Raw genomic sequence first — 17,610 nt, 5'->3', positions numbered from 1 at the left:
TGAAGCTGAATCCTAGGAGAACGGGGTATTTTTACTTTTGCTACATTATAAGTTCACTGATATCAGATTACAGTTAATTAAAATTCTCTTTATTTACTGATTTAGTATGTTAAATGTTTACATATTTATTTGATTTAGTATATTCTACTATGTTTGATCCAGGAAAAGGTTAAAATTGCACCAAAGAGGATCAAAACAAATTCAAATTATAATGGAAATTACATACTTCAGATTGATGTTGATATTACAGTAAAACCCTCTAAGTTGGACACTTGGGGTTCCACGAAAATGTGTCCAACTTACAGAGGTGTCCAAGATAAAGGGAAAGAGAAAAATCAGATTGTGGTCTAATGACAGTATAATCTATTTACGTACATACACTAACTACTGTAGGCTTACTTGAATTAAGAATTAATGACAATAGTATTAATAATAATCTTTTGAAGCCCACTCTCATGCATTGCACATTACACCCCAGCCTCAATAACATGTTCTAAAGTTAATTCCACCAATTTTCGCTTCCCCATCGCAAAAAGAAAAATTCCATTTCTGTTAACATAGTCTGAACTCAAATGCAAGCACAGTACTGAAGGAGATACAACTGTGTCTTCTGCAATACTGTAGTCCAGTTAAGGGTTCAATGTTCATAAGACAATCCTCCAGAGAGGAGGCATTCATCAGCCAGAAATTCAAAATATGTAACTGAAAAACTTTCCCTGAAAAGCATCGAAGTTAAGTGCATGAACCTGTCCAACTTACAACAAAAGGGGTCTTCAAGTTCCAGGATAAAGGGGTGTCCAAGATATAGGATATTGTGAACATGTAAAATTATAGGATATTCGCTGGTTCCAATTAAAAGTGTCCAATATAAAGGAGTGTCCAACTTGAGGGGTTTTACTGTACTTGCATTCTGAATATTGGAACACAGTGGAGGTATATGTTTTGACTCCGGACCCTTCTAGCATTTAAATCTGAGGGCTAAATTATTTTATACTACAAAATATTCTTGTTTTTAAGAATGACAGCATATAGGTAAAAGTAATATATGTGATTCATTAAATGACAATTGCAATTTGTAAAAACACACTGATCTGGGGAGTAAGATGGCATAACAGATTCCTTTTGTGAAAGAGTTAGGAGATTTGTGAGAGACTGAACTTTGAAATTATATTGAGTAGTGGTAATTTTAGGTCCATTAGTTCAAGTCAGAAACTTGATGCATGCCTTGTCATCATCAAGTTAACAAACAGCTTCTACAGTAAACACCTAAGGAGAAGTTCTACCAGACTACACAGAGCAACAACCCAGAAGACAGCCATCTTCAAGCAGTTTTCCTGCTTGATATGGGTAATACAATAAGCCACATTCATTTATACTGAGTGGATGTTTGCTGCATGAATCCTGCTCTTTGCAGGAACAAAATGAGGAGAAGCTACTGAATAGGCTGGGGTTTGGCAAAGAAAAATGGGAACATACTATGGTATTTGAGGTTCTAATAGTGGGAAGTATGAAGATGGCTGTCTTCTTCATCAGACTGTCATGATGATGGAGGCAGCAAGTACCTCTGAAATATTGGTAAACTTCTACACAATGCCACAGCCCATAGGATGTAGGAACACATTTGCTGTGAAAGATCGAAACACTACAATAATGCATTCTCGCACAAGGCGTAGCCTTCAAATAAAAAGGGAAAATGATTCGATGGAAGATTAATGTTTATGGTAGGGTGAGGTGGGGCCTACAACGTCATTCTATTATCATCCACCACTATCTGACAGATTCATTGTCTTCAAATTAGGATATCTGGGAGGTTTACTGAGTATTTTTGCCCAGTGTGGAAGCCTAGTCTGTAGCCGGCTTAAACACTTAACATATGAATATATTTGACTTGTGTGTGTGTGTGTGCAAACAACTTGATCACGTTTCGACTTTGTGCTTGTATGTGCCGGTGCACTATCTGTTGCTTGCGAGGACTCGAGCCGCACCCATTGCCTGCTCTGACGTAACGCTTCTCGCTCGATAAGTGCGCACGATCATACAGCACTCCCTGCGCTTCCGTGGTCGTCACAGAAAAAAGCTATAACCTGTTAATACCAACATAAGTGACGGGACATGATGTTATCTATGCTTCGGTTTGCGAGGGGGCTGAGAGGTGTAAATAGTTCCTTGCATGATGTGACAGTTTTGCAAGTTGATACGTTTTAATTCCATTTGTCTTATCAGAAGTATGTGGTTGTGTAACTTCACGGCTCTAGTAACGAGTTCTTGACATTTGCTTTGCTGGTTGTGGGAATTTCTGTCGTTATACATTTCAGAACTATTATTTTGTGGTGTGTCCTGTTAAATGAAGCATGGATCCTTTACGTGCTTTGAAGGTTGGAGCTGACAGCATCAGACTAATTATCAACAACAGCTGTTCCAAACTAGAACCATGGCAAATTGTCACAGTAACGGCAACTACAGTATTAGCAGGAGTATGGTTCTGGGAGTTTTTATTTCAAGAAGAAAGTTAGTACCATTTACAAAAAAAGATAATTCCAGAATAAAATTTTGTGGCCAAAGTTTGAAAACTATCACACATTTTTAACATTTAGGTTGTCTTCAGGGTTGTAGATGGAGGCAGCAAGTTCTTCCAAATGTCGGTAATCACCACAAGACTTCACAGTGTCTGATTAAGACAATTGTCTAGTCTTTCACCACAAAACCTAAAATCTCATATTTTAAAACTTTTTCCACATATTAGGTTTGGTGAACCGTGGTAAGAAAATGGTCTTCAAGCTTGCGCGCAAAATACCAGCTGTTTCTCAACGCATTGAACGTGAAATGTCAAAAATCAATGAAACGTTTGAGCAAGAAGTGATCCATCGTAACCAAGGAAATCCATATATCACAACATTACCCAAGGAAGGAAAAAATCATCATGATATAATTCAGCAGGTTGAGAAATATCTGTCATTTGGTATGTTGATTGACTGTAAAATCAGAAATGCAGTTTTGCTTGAAGAGGGTAAAAAATTGTGAGGTTAAGTTATATAAGTGAGGTCACATTAAGCTACATCCTAACATTTCACAGCCTGTTGTGACTCTTTAAAGTTGTAAGGAAATATATATGTTTGGGCTTGTGCATTTTAATATATTAGGAAGGACAATGGTGTTTAGGGGCTGTGACTTTCAACTCTGAATAATATGAGTAAGTAATTTTATTTCTTCTAGGTGACTACAACTGGAAAAGTGGTTTTGTGTCTGGAACTGTGTACAATTACAATCCTGAGCTTATAAAGTTGCTGACTGAAGTATATGGCCTAGCATCATATACAAATCCTCTGCATCCCGATGTTTTTCCAGGAGTGTGCAAGATGGAAGCAGAAGTGGTTCGAATCACAGCCAACTTATTTCATGGAGGACCTGGATCCTGTGGAACGGTATAACTTAGTTTGGTTGTTGATTTGTTTATTTATTTATATATTTATTCCATTTTCTAGATCCAATATTATTTATGTACACAGGTGTCAGTAATGAGTTGTATTTAAAAATAAAATATCATGACTCCCAAGTGGAACTTTATTGCATGTTGGTGAGTAATTTGCAAATTTTGTATATGTTTGGTAAAACATGAATGCCTCTGTTGAATACGTACGTGTACATGCCTTACGACAGCACATTCATAATAGTTTGGTTCTCTCCTCTACAGATGACAACTGGTGGAACAGAATCAATCCTTATGGCATGTAAAGCATACAGAGACTACGCACGTGCTGAGAGAGGCATCCGCCGCCCAGAGATTGTCATTCCAGTAACTGCACATCCAGCATTTGACAAAGCTGCAGCATACTTCGGCATGCGTGTCACCCATGTCCCCGTTGATCGAGATACCACAACAGTTGATATTCAAGCCATGAGAAAAGCCATTAGTAGAAATACATGTCTGGTGAGTACTCCAGGGTGACAGCATCAGACCATCGTGTTGTTTTACTCTGAAGTTACATATGAATGCATAATTGTGAATTGATATGATATGATAATTGTATGTTGTTTGCTGGCATACCAAAATCATTCATATGTTATTAGAATTCTTCGCTTTACATGATTGAAATGTCTGTATCTGAAGGAGGAGGCTGCTGCTAAAAATATTTACGTCATGCTCAAACTTAATAGTGCATCTACTTTATCATTGTAGATGGACTGATGACATACTTAATTTTTCAGAGCGTAGGTTTACATTTTTAACCAAAAGTCATCCATATTGTTTTGTTGTTGATGTAGGTATTTGTTGACTGAGTGGCAAAGGTTTATTATTCTCCGACTGATACAATAGTAAATCTCATATTATTACAACTTGTGTAATGCATTATGTTAACATAAATGTCAATCTGTTCATAATAAGAAACACTTATTTTAAGTGTCCGTGTGGTTTGGCGATCTTTCTTGCAGTTAGTGGGTTCAGCTCCAAACTATCCATATGGAACAATGGATGATATAGAAGCTATCGCTGCTCTAGGTCGTCAGTACAACATTCCTGTTCATGTAGATGCCTGTCTTGGTGGCTTTGTCATTATATTCATGGCTGAGGCAGGATTCATGCTGCCTCCATTTGATTTCTCAGTACCTGGTGTCACCAGCATCTCAGCAGACACACACAAAGTGAGTGGTTGACTGAACTCCGCTCTTTCAACCTATTGTGGGGAAATTTATGTGGCACCTGCATTCCACTTCTCATTGGGAACAATTATTTTCTTGTAATATTTTCCCTTATGTTTGGAAAAGTTTCCCTACTTTCACTATGCACCTTTCTTCTCTGATTTGCACATGTATCAACTATTAGTAAAGCTGTTTGTCGAACATTTACATAATGGACCACATGCTGAGGCTTTCATACCTGTCTGCCAAGTTGTGACTGGTATTTTAATATTTCCCATGGCTTTAAATACACTGAACCTTTAGAAGTTCTGAAAAAATAAATAGAATATATTCATTCGCTCATAACCCTGTGTGTAGTCTTGTTGACACTAATGTTGCAGTATGGATTTGCACCGAAAGGTTCCTCTGTTGTCCTGTATTCTGAGCCCAAGTTTAGGCACCACCAGTTTAACGTGAGCACTGATTGGCCTGGAGGAGTCTATGGCTCACCTACTGTCAATGGGTCTCGTGCAGGAGGCAAGTGTATACATGTTCATGGTCATTTGTGTTGTGTAACAGTACTAAGTTTAATTACTACGCAAACTCTAATTCATCTGGGCAGTGGGTAAAATGAGGGAAATATGAGTATTCTGAAAACATAACACTGTATTTACCTGATGTGTCATGATTTTTTCTCTCTCTTTTTAGTTTCCATTCACAAAAAAGGGCATCTTATGTTTACAAATGAATAAAATTTAATAAAAAATTAATCACAATCAGAACATGTCTTTGGCTGTAGACATTTGACAGACTGTTCATTGTATTCTTTTGTTTTATGTGAATTATAGTTTTAAACATGTTGATGGCACTACGGCGTTATGCGTTATATTTAATGTTATATAAATACATAACATTTGAAATTATGCACAAATATGTGATTATTTATGTTCAGTGTATTCTAACTTCTCTGCCACTTTATAAAGAAAAATACATGTTTTGACATTCCTGGTTACTTGTTGATATGACTTAAATTTTGTCACATTTTCATAATATCTGTTGTTATGATTTTTACTGTAGATGAAATTTCTGGAGTTTACCTGTTTTACTAATATGTGGTGAGTGTTGTTTCAAATATTTCACCTTCTAAGATTTCTTCTCTTCTAAAACAAGTTTTCTTAATTTTATAGGTATCATTGCAGCATGCTGGGCAACACTGATGTACTTCGGGCTAGAGGGCTATGTTGATGCAACGAAGAAAATTGTGCAAACAACTAAATATATTGAGAAAGGGTGAAGTAGACTCTATATTATGAACTAAAACCAGCAGTAGGTCCTGAATGTTGGAACATCACTAATGCTGAAACCAGCATAATCCTGGGCCAGTTTGACTTATCTCACATCCTCAAAACCTATTTTCAAAGAGGTTTTCCAGCCATTCATCTGTATGAATTTAGATTGCCCCACCAACATTCTATATGAATTCCTTGTCTCCCCCCTTTTCTGCTACTGCACCAAGATAATCCATCTCATTTCATTGAATGCTGTATAATCTGTGTTGAATAACGGTGTTGTTTAATAACCGAAGAATCAAATGGGACAAATAACAACTTATAGGTATTTAGTATAGCTTTATTGCATAACATTTAGTTATTTACTTTTTGTACATATTATAGACTGCGAAAGATGGATGGAATATTCATATTTGGCACGCCTGCAACATCAGTAGTAGCTGTTGGCTCTAAGCTGTTTCACATCTATCAACTCTCAGATGCACTCTGCAAACGAGGCTGGAACCTCAATCCACTTCAGTTCCCACCTGGGTAAGTCTTTCCAGCTGTTTAAAAGAGAGTTAGTCCAGGATAATAACCTTTAACCTGTTCTTCTTGTATGGCTCTCCGCTCCGTATTCGGTCCATGGCCTCCTCAATTCTCCTCTTCCATTCGGTCCTCTGTTAGGTCCGTCTGTCCGAGGCTTTGATTGAGGTTTCGAAACATCTTCCTTTTTATGGTGCAAGGTTGTTAGCCTTGTGACCAACCCCCAACCTGGAGGACCAGGGTACCTGTCTTAGTTTGACCTCTCCCCCTCAACCAATCTGGCTAGGGAGGCCCTACCAGTAGCTATGCTACCGCCAGCATAGCTCTTGGGGTCACTGAGGTACTCGAGCCCCACCACCACGACAAGGTGCAGGTACCATTAAGTGGGACTTTAACCTGTTACCACTATAAAAATAATCTTGCCATTCACTGAAATGATTGATAAAAGTGTTGTACAACAAATACTGATCCATAAACTGAAAGAGATTCTGTAACATTTTTTATGGGAAAGATTAAATTTCATTCCATTAATCTCTTCCATTCTCATCAGAGTACACCCACCACTGTGGTCCTTGTTACAGTTGCAAATCAGGTGATGACATTGCGTAAGATTTGAAGTTCTGACGACAGTGAAGATGTCATTGTTGATCTTCTGTTCTTTAATACTGTGTGGGTTTATAGATAGATGCCTACATTTCAAATAAACATACTGTTTACATTCTTGTTAATTTGATTACCCTAATAATGTTTGGTGAAGTGTAAAATATGAAGTTTCTGATTATGTAATTTTCTCCATCTCCTGTTTCTTCTGTCTAAGTCCAAATACTTTCATCAGATCTTTGTTGTCAAACACCTTAAACAAATACAGAATATGGTATACAAAACATGTCTAGAGTAGCGGGTACATACAATGTGGGAAGGGGTAGTTCTGCATCTTGAAAGAAAGGGAGTTTGTTTCAGGAAGGAGTAAAAACAGTGCTGCTTGAGTCATGTATCGACTAAGTACGGCCAGAAGTTACTTTTATAAAATACAGAATTTGGGTGTAGTAAAAAAATCTGAATAGTCTTTGTGTTATTAAACATGTTATTTTCATTACTTTCTTGTAGTTTATATGTGTCATATTGTATGTAACAGGCTTCATTTGTGCGTCACATACATGCATACTGCAGATGGCGTTGCAGACCGTTTCCTGTCTGATGTGGAAGAGGAATTGGCAATTATCATGAAGGATCCAACCAGACCTGTTGAGGGGAAAGTGAGTGCCTACCCATTTACAACACAAATGTGATACTACTCACATTATAAATCCTTTCCTAAGGATTTTCCTGTTTTGCTCATCATTCATATTATGTTCTTCAATTTTCCGATATTATTGACCGTAGGAGGACTCACATTCAGTGGGAAAGGTCTTAGTTATTTATAAACAATTATTAATTAAATAGAAATGAGTATTAATGAGAGCCTGAATTGAAAAGTTATGTATTAAAATGATAGGAAAGTTACAGGAACAGGCAACCTGGAAGACAAATCTTATGTTAGTTATGCTCGTATGGGCAAAAGGCATTCATCTAGGTGGTGAATTTACTTAAAATCTTCCTTACAACAATGGCCTCTTTCTGAAAAATTAGATTTTATTGTAATTAAGGTAAGTCAAATGCTGGCCTTGTAATCCTGGGGTCCTGGGTTTGATTCCTGGTGGTGCCCGAATTTATAACTTGTGTTGGGCAAGGCCGTGGTCTAGGCAAAACGGAGTTTTCCTCCGGGCCTTCCCCAGTTTCTCTGTGGCATCCCAACAATTACTCCATACTCCGTACACACAGAAGAAGGCAACTTCTGTATCACCTGCCTAAAAAACATATATGAACAGGTTCCAGTCTGAGAAAAGGATGGAAGGATCCTGTTCATAATATGTCGCCAACCTCCTGTAAAGGAGACGGCGTTATAAAGAAGAAGAAGGTAAGTCAAACTCTGTAATGACTGTTGAAATTATTATTGTATTTTTAATTGGTTTCAAAAATGTAAAATGTTGAAAATTGATGGGTTTTACAGAGAAAAGTTGGTGCTACTTTACATATAAATTTAAGATATGACGTTAAATCTGATTGAGATTTATAACCCTCAATTGCAATATTTGTTTGTTATGTACAGTCATTAAAATGTAAGGAAAAATAATTTGCATCACTTTGTAATGTGATATTTGTCATATTGATTTTATTTTGTTAAAGTATAATTAGCCCACAATAGCTCGGGTATCTCAGACAGTATAGTATCTTGACAACAGGGGTTTGATCCCTGGCCTCAGTGTTTACACTGGCTCTGGGGCCTATCCAGTGAGAACCAGGGGACTTTTCTCAGGGTTAAAGTGTGGCTGAGGGTGTGATGCTGACCTCTCACCACCATTTAGTGCTGGGGTCAAAAGTGAGTAGGAGCTACGCCTCTTCATCTCACATGCACCTACATGGCATATAATGGACATTGACTTTTTGATTTAGCCCATTAAATGAACATTAAGGCAGTGAAATATTCAAAATTTCGAAGAACACACTTGGCTAAGTGTCCTTCCAGTTGAAGTATAGCTTCCCACTATATTGTAACAGAGGGTAAGTCTTGGGATTAATTTCTTCCAAAAACTGTAAAATATAGAAAATAATCTGATTTCTTTTATCTTTCTTTGCAGTTTGCTATGTATGGTATGTCACATAGCATTCCTGACCGCTCTATCGTAGGAGACTTCACAAGATTTTTCCTTGATTCGATGTATTATACTCCTTCTGTAAAAGGACTGAACTTGACATTGTAATGGATGTGGGTAAGAATGGCTTTCCATTTGGGACATTAGAGTACCAAAATATTAATGTAATCAAGTATGAGTCAAGTACCTGCACAGTTTTTGAGTATAATTTTAATTTATAACTCATATATTTCATTATAATAAAGAAGACACCAAGTACTCCAATGTTTGTTTTTACTGATATATAGGATATACCAATTTAATATCAAAAGGTGATTGAAGCATGTGTACTCTGTATTGACTGTTTAAGTATAGGTTTTTTATAGGCCCAGCTGAGTTCTAAACATAATAGAATAAGTGATCAATTTTTTTTGGAAATTTACAAATACATGTAAACTTTTTTACAGTTATACTTTGGGAAACCAAGATAATTTTCTTAAAACTTTGCATACCGTGTAGTGTATTAGAACATAAAATAAGCAAACAAACAAACTATTAACACTATAAAAAAGACACTAGTGCCAAACGCGTTTCAACCTCAAGAGGTCATCATCAGTGGCAACAGGGAAATTAATTCATTTAATTAAAATGGTTTAGAAAACAAATCATGGAGTAGAGAATTTTACAAAAGCATATCAAGCAACACTACACTAGATGGTGGTTTTGCAGGAGTTGAACTCTGCACTTAGCTATTGATCCAATGGTCCGGTGGCCGTAGCTGGTCCGCTGCGAGCCGTGGTTGCGTCATCCGTACCTGTTGCAGTTCACGGGTACGGATGACGCAACCAGTTTTATAAGTAAAAATTCCTTTATTTTCAAAATACCGAAGATCATATGTTAACCCCTTCTTGAATGAAAATACAAGTTTCTCCTTGTGCAGATGATTTGAGCTTTTTATGTGGAAGTGACCATATGCAGCCATAAAAACTGTCCCTGAAATGTTGGTTTTGAACTCATTTCTGATGTGGCTGACTGCCTGAGGGAATCTTGGTGCATTTATTCACCATCAAAGCTTGAAGTCTTACTCAATATGTAAGCGTATTTATATTCTATATAAAAATTAACCCAGTAATGAGAGCTTCTCCAGATATTTAACTCCTTGGAGTACAGTCCTTCTTCAGAGGCTTACAATATGCTGAGGTAGCCAAGAAATTGCTTGCTCTTTAAGGAATTCAAAGGTACATTACTGTATCCACAAGTGCTCACCACTAGTCCCTGTCATGATTAAGATGAATCCAATTCACGCCCTTCCACCATATTTCCGAAATATCCATATTAATACTAACCTCCCACCCACACCTTGGTCTTCTGAGTAGTCTGTTCTCTTCAGGCTTTCCAATCAAAATGTACATGTTTTTCAACTATCCATTGGTGACTTGAACTGTTCACCTCATCTTCAGTGATTTGAATACCACAATAGTACGTGTGAGAGACCAAATCAAAACAACAGGTAAAACTTGTAGTTTTTTGTAATTTAACCATTACATTTTCAAATAGCAAAATGGTGAAAAACTTAACTGTTGGTAGGAACAATCATTGTGGTATTTACTTGTAAGGTTATCTATGCCAGCGCTTATGTGCACAAACCCCAAACAAAATCAAACTCTAAAGCGCTACGTCTGGATGTAAATAATGGCACGAATAACCAACAGTCGATGGAAAAATATTCTTAGTTCAGAAGTTTTGCAGAATCGTAGAATCACATATTAGAAATAAACGGAGTAACCGCTGGAATAAATACTAATATCGTTATTTAATACCAGTTTTGACATTTGGAAAATATTAGTTATTTTGAAATATGCTGCTAAATTTAGCGATATCTGATTTTTCATTTTGTTGAGATTGCACTCTTGGTCGTGATCATATGATTCATGCTTCTACTCATCATGATGGTGTTATGTTGTGTGAATGACCGTAGTTTTGAAAAAGAATTGTATACAGGTATTGAAAAGGGCTGAAAATGTCTTGCGGCTGGCTGATTGCAAAGTGGTCTAAACAGCAATGAGACGTAAAATGTTAAATTACGTCATTTATGAAGGATTATATAAAATTTTACTTTCTGCCTCGTAACGTTTGTCAACCTTAACCTTAATGTTGGATATTTGCTTGTGAATTCCGTACATAAATATGTATGTGGTGTTGGGCGGGGGAATAGGTGGCTTGTCAGTAGTCCACTACTTGCAGAAGTCAAGTTTCAAGAATGTTAAATTGATTGAAGCGAGCAGTCGTGTTGGAGGATGGATAAAGACAACAAAGACACCTGAAGGATTCGTTTTTGAGCAAGGGCCTCGAACTGTGCGTCCAAAGGGTGTAGCTGGAGAAAATACTTTAGCATTAATTGAAGATCTCGGTTTGGTCAATAAAGTGATGCCCATTCAATATAATCATCCAGCAGCCCAAAACAGACTTATATATGTGAATAAGGCATTGCATACCCTGCCATTCAATAACATTCGTTCATTGTTGGTTACACAGACTCCATTTACAAAGCCATTAATATGTGCCTTGTTTCAGGACTTGAAAACACCGAAAAAGTTGGTTAAAGATGAAAGTATCTATGATTTTGTGGAGAGGCGTTTAGGAAAGGAGATTGCTGAGTATGCTGTAAATCCTTTAATATGTGGTGTCTGTGCTGGAGATGCAAAAGAAATAAGTGTCAAATTTCTATTGAAGTCGTTATTTGAGGCAGAACAAACATATGGATCAATAGTAAAAGGGATGCTTATGAGCATTTTTAAAAGAAAACCCAGTAGTATATTCCAAACTAAGTGTGAACTTTTCAAGAGGGCTGAAAAGGAAAGGTGGAGTGTTTGGTCATTAGATGGTGGACTTGAGCTTCTACCAGAAACATTGAGAATTAGTATTAAAAACCAGCAAGCTGATGTTCTGCTTAGCTGTCCTTGTACTGAATTAGTTTTTCAAAATGGAAAAGCTGTAGTAAAAGTCAGTGAGAAAATTTTTGAATGTGACCATGTTATTTCTTCTCTACCAGCAAAACAGTTGGCACTGCTTCTAACTAAACAACACCCAGAGTTAGGTAAAGAACTGTCTTCCATCCCTACAGTCTCTGTTGTAGTTGTAAACCTTCAGTTCAAGGGTAGACTGTTAAAAGAAAATGCATTTGGGCTTCTTGTTCCCTCATCTGAGAAACTACCCATATTAGGAATTGTATTTGATACATGTTGTTTTCCAAAGGGTGACAATACTGTTTTGACTGTAATGATGGGTGGAAGGTGGTTTGATCAATTCTTTGGGAATGATCCTTCACCAGACAAGCTTCTAAGTACAGCAGTACAATATGTACATTCAATTCTTCATATATCAGGTGATCCTCAGGCACATGAGGTGTCATTGTTACGTAACTGCATTCCACAGTATGTTCTTGGACATTATGAACGAATAGAAAGGATTAAAGCCTATGTGAATGAGCATAATTTACCTCTGTCCCTTGTTGGAGCATCATATGATGGTGTTGGTATCAACGATGTCATATTGTCTGCAAGAACAGCAGTGAAGAATTTAATAAAAATATTCAATGATGGTGAAGTAATATAAGTGAATTTGTGAAATTATGTCATATTTGTATTGTAAATATTCCAACTGCAGGATGTTCTTAATTATATAGAATACTTGTATAATTTGTGCCTTCATGTGTCCATGTTATGTACATAACAGATGTAATTAGGGTAAGTGAATTATAAAACTCCAGTTTAAAAATATTACTATGTAATTTATTGTTGTATCCAACACACAACATATTTGAAATATTAGTTACAGGTGTTCTGAAAACATATTACAATGAATTTTACAGAGGTAAAGTACATTAATTTGGAATTCCTGCATATTTCACTTCATCAAATGCCTTCCTAGCTTTCTTCAGTTCTTCATTCATGGTGAGAAGATCTTTGACTCTTGCATACTTGCGAGAATCTTTGCGAACAAGGAATACAATATCCTCTACTTGGACCCTTCCTGTTCGCCCAATCTCCATAGCCTTGTGAGTCTAAATGAAATCACAAGAGTACTTAATTTAAAATGTGCATACTAATGACAGAAATAGTCCACTCACATTTTAAAATTAAATTACAAATGTTTTTATATATAAAGCTTTATCAATATAAATGTGTACATTCTTATATTATCAAGTTTTTCACTTTTGTATGTCAAACAGTGAAAGGCTGTGTGTGCTGCAGAATGTATGAATTTCTTGCCCCAGTAGCTGAAATGATGTCATAGTTTTCATCACCTGAATCTACTAAACTTGCACACATTTTACTTGCATTTTCAGTTCACAAAAACAAAAAATGTGTATATTTAAATGCTTTGTAATATGGAATCTTCCAGCATATACTATCGCATGAGCTCTCTGTTGGTAACAGAATAATGTTTGTGCAGTATCTGAACTGAACTGATATTCTCAGCACTGGGAAGAACAATATTACACTAAGCATTCTGAAGCATGTAACAGTATCTCCATTTTGTGAATTTTCTTATACTGATACTTTCATCAGTGGCACTGTCAGTAGCTCAGACTATATTGTGTCACATGGCAGGATTATTAATGAATCAAATCTCTGGCCACCATATTATAAAATTATTTTGATTCATACCATTTCTGTGATAAATTCAATAACAAGGTCTTCCAATAGGTCTACACTTTCTGTGTATGGATTTTGATCATCCCCAAATCCATACATCATACATCGCAGTTCTTTAGAAAAGAGTCGTTTACGTCCTGAAAGGGTTGCTCCAAGAGGTGCTTCTGCTTCTTCCTCTTCAAACTGTTTTTGATAAGAAGAAAATATGATTTTGTCAGTACTTAATTATGCACAGTAGTAGCTAAGCAGCAGTTAATACAATTTACCAGAATTTCCTGTTTATTACTTCCATGGTTTCACTTATGACTGGTCCCTTGGGAGATTTTTACATGAATGTTTTTAATTTTGGTCTGGGTTCAGTTTAATTTGAGGTTAAGGAATTAAAGTGGATAGCCAGTAATAAGAGTAACAACAGATTCACAAATATTTTTGGTTCACTTGTACAGCTACATTTGTATTAAAATATAATGCAGTGATACCTGTTCAAAACTCTCCTCTGCTTGAGCCATTACGATTTTAGGTTTTAAATTATATCTCCCATGAACATACACCTGTGAAAACGAAGGCGACACTTATAGAATATGCTATGCAGTGTGGTAAAGTTTGGTGTAAGCTTACTCAAGTGCTTTAAAAACACATGGAAAGAAAATTATACTAATTCAGCTGTATCTGCTGAAACGAAGCATTAATTTTAACTATTAACTACTTCGAAGATCAGAATATAACTACTCATTCTTCAAGGCTTTTATTGACATGTGCTGCTCTTTACTCCCACTTCGGCATATTTAGAACTAACTATAGCTACACCAAATAACGGCTGCAGTGTGACCAACACTTTGTACCACCGCAAGCTTATAACTAGCGAATTTTATGTTTACACTCAGTTAAGTTGGTTACTGTGAATAGTCCGCGCGTAAATCCATCGTCGGCTTAGTTGCGGCGTGAACTCGAAAAGTGGTGGTGATGTGCTTCATGCAGGAGTGTACACACGGTGAAATACGAACAGGGCGTGCTTAATTTTTTGCAGAATGGGTTAAGATGTAATTTTTCGCGTGTTTAACTGATCACTATGTTATGGGAATGAAGACGAGTGGGAATGAGATCTTAACAAGGCGTAACAATGCCATTTGTTCAGCGTGTTGTGGAGCCTAAATTCCTCAGCCGGCGATGTCTGCATGGCGAAGATGGTCAGCCTTTGATTACAGATTATGAGCTGGAAGCCGTTACAAACAACACCTTAAGTAGTGCTCTGCGGCAATTGGCGTCCCTTGTTGTGATCGCTAATGATATATTTGAGGATTTAGCCAAGCAACTTCAAAATGTTGGCGAACGATCTAGGAGGTTACGAAACCGCATCGAGTCCGTCGAGGAAAAAGTCGTTGCATTTGATCCCAGGAAGGTGACAGTTCGTAAGTACATTTTACATATAACGGACTTAATAACCGTATGAATTTGGAGGGTTTATACAATGAGGAACTGGGTCGCTACTAAACTGTTACCCCCAAATTTATGGTTGACATTTTCCAACTTTCCGCCAGTATACTTCGAAGAGTACACCTTCCTAATGTTGTTAACTTTATACGCGTGGAATTGTCAACATGGCGCATGTTTGAAGTGGTGAGGCGGAATGATGACACTATTTTCATGAAATTCGGTTTGGATATTATGCCGCCATTTCCGTTGGATGTAAGGATTACAGAATGGTTGGATGGAAATAGTAATGTGGTCATTTTGCTATAGGTGTCAATTCTAAACCTATTTTTTTTTCTGTTTATTACACTCGGGTATATGGACATGACGAATTTTATTTGGGTCGCAGTCGGCATTATCAATGATTTCTGCGCATGCGTATTACTAACCAAACCTAACCTGACCAGAACTGACCAAACCTAACACCTTCATCCGTAATATCCGTCTGTATGCATAAAAAAACTAGTGTAGCTGGACGAAAACTGACGGAATTTGTTATGCACTTTATGATATAGATGCAATCCAGATTTGGAGACAGTATTTTGTGGTCCGTAGAATACAATTTTTCAAAACAAATGAAAGTCTACTTTTTGAGAGAATTTTAGATGTGCTATACATGACGTTGGGTATGAGACATTCGAGGTGTATTCTCCAGATGTGGTATTATGCGTGTTTTAGCACCTTGAATACCAATCAGAGTTTAGGTTATTTCATTTTAATTAGTCATTAATAATGGAATTATGAGTTTCGGTATATAAACATGCGCTGAGTCAGTATGAATGATTGTTAATTAGTTAAAAGAGATTTCTAGGGACAGCATTTATCTTGCTATGTTCTCCAGCACTGTTCATTCGAAATAACCCGATCGGCCTCCTCAAAAAACTATACAGTCTAGTTTTTGACTTCAGGCATTTGATTTCTGGCTTTGTTGTGAATCAGTGCATCGGAAGAAGGTAAAAAGCTTGTTCTTGGCGATCAATAATTCATTACAGTACGTATTTACATGCACTTGCTTGCGTGGTTTGTTTATGGGGGAGGTAGGAATTCGAACCTTAAAGGCATGCCCTATACCCTGTACAGGGCTTACCAAACTTCTAAGACGGGGTCACATCCACCGAACATCTAAAGCTAGTTACCGTGTTCACAAAAGCCGACATTGCACCCTTCTCTGAGTCACACGAAATGTGTCTGCATCGTCACGCCCTGTTCCTTGAAAATCTGCTTATCCTCCCTGGGTCAAAGTTGAAGTTTTTCCGGGTAAAATTCTGTGTGAATATTTCATCGCCCTAGGCCACACCTGTATTACCCTCCTCGATTTGGCGACCTTGATAATGTTTTGTGAAGAGTGACAAATCTTCATTACACAGTTTTTTCACACTTCCGCATTTTCCTTCGTTGGTTCAAATATTCTGCTCAGTACATTATTCCGTAACCCTCAGCTCTGTTCGAACTATAGGGCACTAATGAAACTACTGGAAGTTTGTGAGATTTCAGGTTCTCAGGGCTGAGGGTATGAATGTCTCCTGGGATGTTGCTCCGTGTAGTATAGTAGAAGTTAACATACGAAAGTTTTCACATTTATGTTCCGTGCATTCAGATGTTTCGCAGTTGGTAACCTTCATTTCATGGCTGCCATGTTTTCTTGTAAAGAGCGTAATTTTGCTACAATTGCTATGTGCACTGTACAGGTTTTGCTAACCGTCCTGAGAAGGAAAGCGCTATCAAGTATAAAAAAATAAATAACTCGTGCCTTGAGCAGCTGATCGGAAGTGCGAACGACGGGGGGGAGGGGGGAGGTAAAGAGCTCCACTTTTTTTGGGTGGGGGGCTCTTAGAAATTGCTACCAACATGCTCTGAAAGGCTACGGGTGTGGTGGGAAACAGAGGGGTTGTACTGATAGAGAGGGATATATATTTTTGTACCCCCCCCCCCCTGTAGTTAAGCTTAACCGTCGTCAGGAAACGGTTGGATCAAGGTATAGTATGTTGGTACAAATAATGGAGCCATGTTATGGATTTCCGGTGTTTACAAGTAGATTAAGTTTTACTGTGATATTAACAGACCGTATAGGCCTAAGATTCAAATATGAATTATATAATAACTTACATTTAGACACAGTGAGGTGCTTCATAATTTGTATTAATCAGAAAATATTATTAAGGCGACTGAGTCAAGTAAAATGCGATAAGAGTTTTATGTTGCACCGAATGGGGAGAAATACGATCGACATTCTGTTTTGAAAACTTAAAGGAAAGACAACCTAGGCTTAGGTGGAAAAATAAAATTAAAAGATTTTTAAGAATATGGACTGAATTTAATTGTTTTACTAACACAGTTGTTTATGTTTAATTTACTCAGCTAAGCTATTGGCATTTATTT

At 37.1% G+C, this 17,610-nt stretch overlaps 4 protein-coding genes across 5 annotated transcripts in view; 3 read left to right on the top strand and 1 right to left on the bottom strand.

Moving 5' to 3' along the window:
• The first annotated feature begins 2,109 nt into the window (after positions 1-2,109).
• On the top strand, positions 2,110-9,382 carry Sply (Sphingosine-1-phosphate lyase). Its single transcript, XM_022074219.2, has 10 exons — positions 2,110-2,508; positions 2,744-2,959; positions 3,214-3,422; positions 3,692-3,928; positions 4,432-4,641; positions 5,019-5,154; positions 5,805-5,907; positions 6,291-6,437; positions 7,567-7,687; positions 9,110-9,382. The coding sequence occupies exons 1-10, from the start codon at positions 2,352-2,354 to the stop codon at positions 9,230-9,232; spliced, it is 1,659 nt and encodes a 552-aa protein (XP_021929911.1). The 5' UTR covers positions 2,110-2,351; the 3' UTR covers positions 9,233-9,382.
• A 129-nt stretch (positions 9,383-9,511) lies between these two features.
• Ppox (protoporphyrinogen oxidase) lies at positions 9,512-12,882 on the top strand. Its single transcript, XM_022074220.2, has one exon. The coding sequence runs from the start codon at positions 11,291-11,293 to the stop codon at positions 12,716-12,718; it is 1,428 nt and encodes a 475-aa protein (XP_021929912.1). The 5' UTR covers positions 9,512-11,290; the 3' UTR covers positions 12,719-12,882.
• Taf13 (TATA-box binding protein associated factor 13) lies at positions 12,873-14,567 on the bottom strand. Its single transcript, XM_022074226.2, has 3 exons — positions 14,241-14,567; positions 13,774-13,944; positions 12,873-13,166 (listed from the first exon to the last, which is right to left on the bottom strand). The coding sequence occupies exons 1-3, from the start codon at positions 14,268-14,270 to the stop codon at positions 12,987-12,989; spliced, it is 381 nt and encodes a 126-aa protein (XP_021929918.1). The 5' UTR covers positions 14,271-14,567; the 3' UTR covers positions 12,873-12,986.
• Positions 14,568-14,667: 100 nt separating this feature from the next.
• The window catches only part of gukh (NHS actin remodeling regulator GUK-holder), an 80,809-nt gene continuing 77,866 nt past the window's right edge, over positions 14,668-17,610 (top strand). The window contains exon 1 of one of the 2 annotated variants that reach the window (XM_022074214.2): positions 14,668-15,170. In XM_022074214.2, coding sequence (XP_021929906.1) covers positions 14,882-15,170 — 289 coding nt within the window. In that variant the 5' untranslated portion in view covers positions 14,668-14,881. The remainder of the gene's footprint in view (positions 15,171-17,610) is intronic. The other variant, XM_022074216.1, reaches the window with a different exon arrangement.

This window comes from Zootermopsis nevadensis, unplaced genomic scaffold (genome assembly GCF_977971745.1).
Source record: "Zootermopsis nevadensis isolate Lab colony 2312 unplaced genomic scaffold, Znev_1.0 Znev_ptg000028l, whole genome shotgun sequence".
Classification (NCBI taxonomy): domain Eukaryota; kingdom Metazoa; phylum Arthropoda; class Insecta; order Blattodea; family Termopsidae; genus Zootermopsis; species Zootermopsis nevadensis.
Note: the sequence above shows the minus strand (reverse complement) of the source record. Positions and strands in the feature narration are given on the sequence as shown.

Bases quoted from the DNA above. Each gene is read 5' to 3' on its own strand.
- Sply (XM_022074219.2), top strand. From the start codon at position 2,352: ATGGATCCTTTACGTGCTTTGAAGGTTGGAGCTGACAGCATCAGACTA. The intron at 2,960-3,213 runs GTATGTTGATTG...TATTTCTTCTAG, and splicing joins TGAGAAATATCTGTCATTTG to GTGACTACAACTGGAAAAGT. The intron at 5,908-6,290 runs GTGAAGTAGACT...TACATATTATAG, and splicing joins ACTAAATATATTGAGAAAGG to ACTGCGAAAGATGGATGGAA.
- Ppox (XM_022074220.2), top strand. From the start codon at position 11,291: ATGTATGTGGTGTTGGGCGGGGGAATAGGTGGCTTGTCAGTAGTCCAC.
- Taf13 (XM_022074226.2), bottom strand. From the start codon at position 14,270: ATGGCTCAAGCAGAGGAGAGTTTTGAACAG. The intron at 13,945-14,240 runs GTATCACTGCAT...TATCAAAAACAG, and splicing joins CAGAGGAGAGTTTTGAACAG to TTTGAAGAGGAAGAAGCAGA. The intron at 13,167-13,773 runs GTATGAATCAAA...GATTTCATTTAG, and splicing joins TTGAATTTATCACAGAAATG to ACTCACAAGGCTATGGAGAT.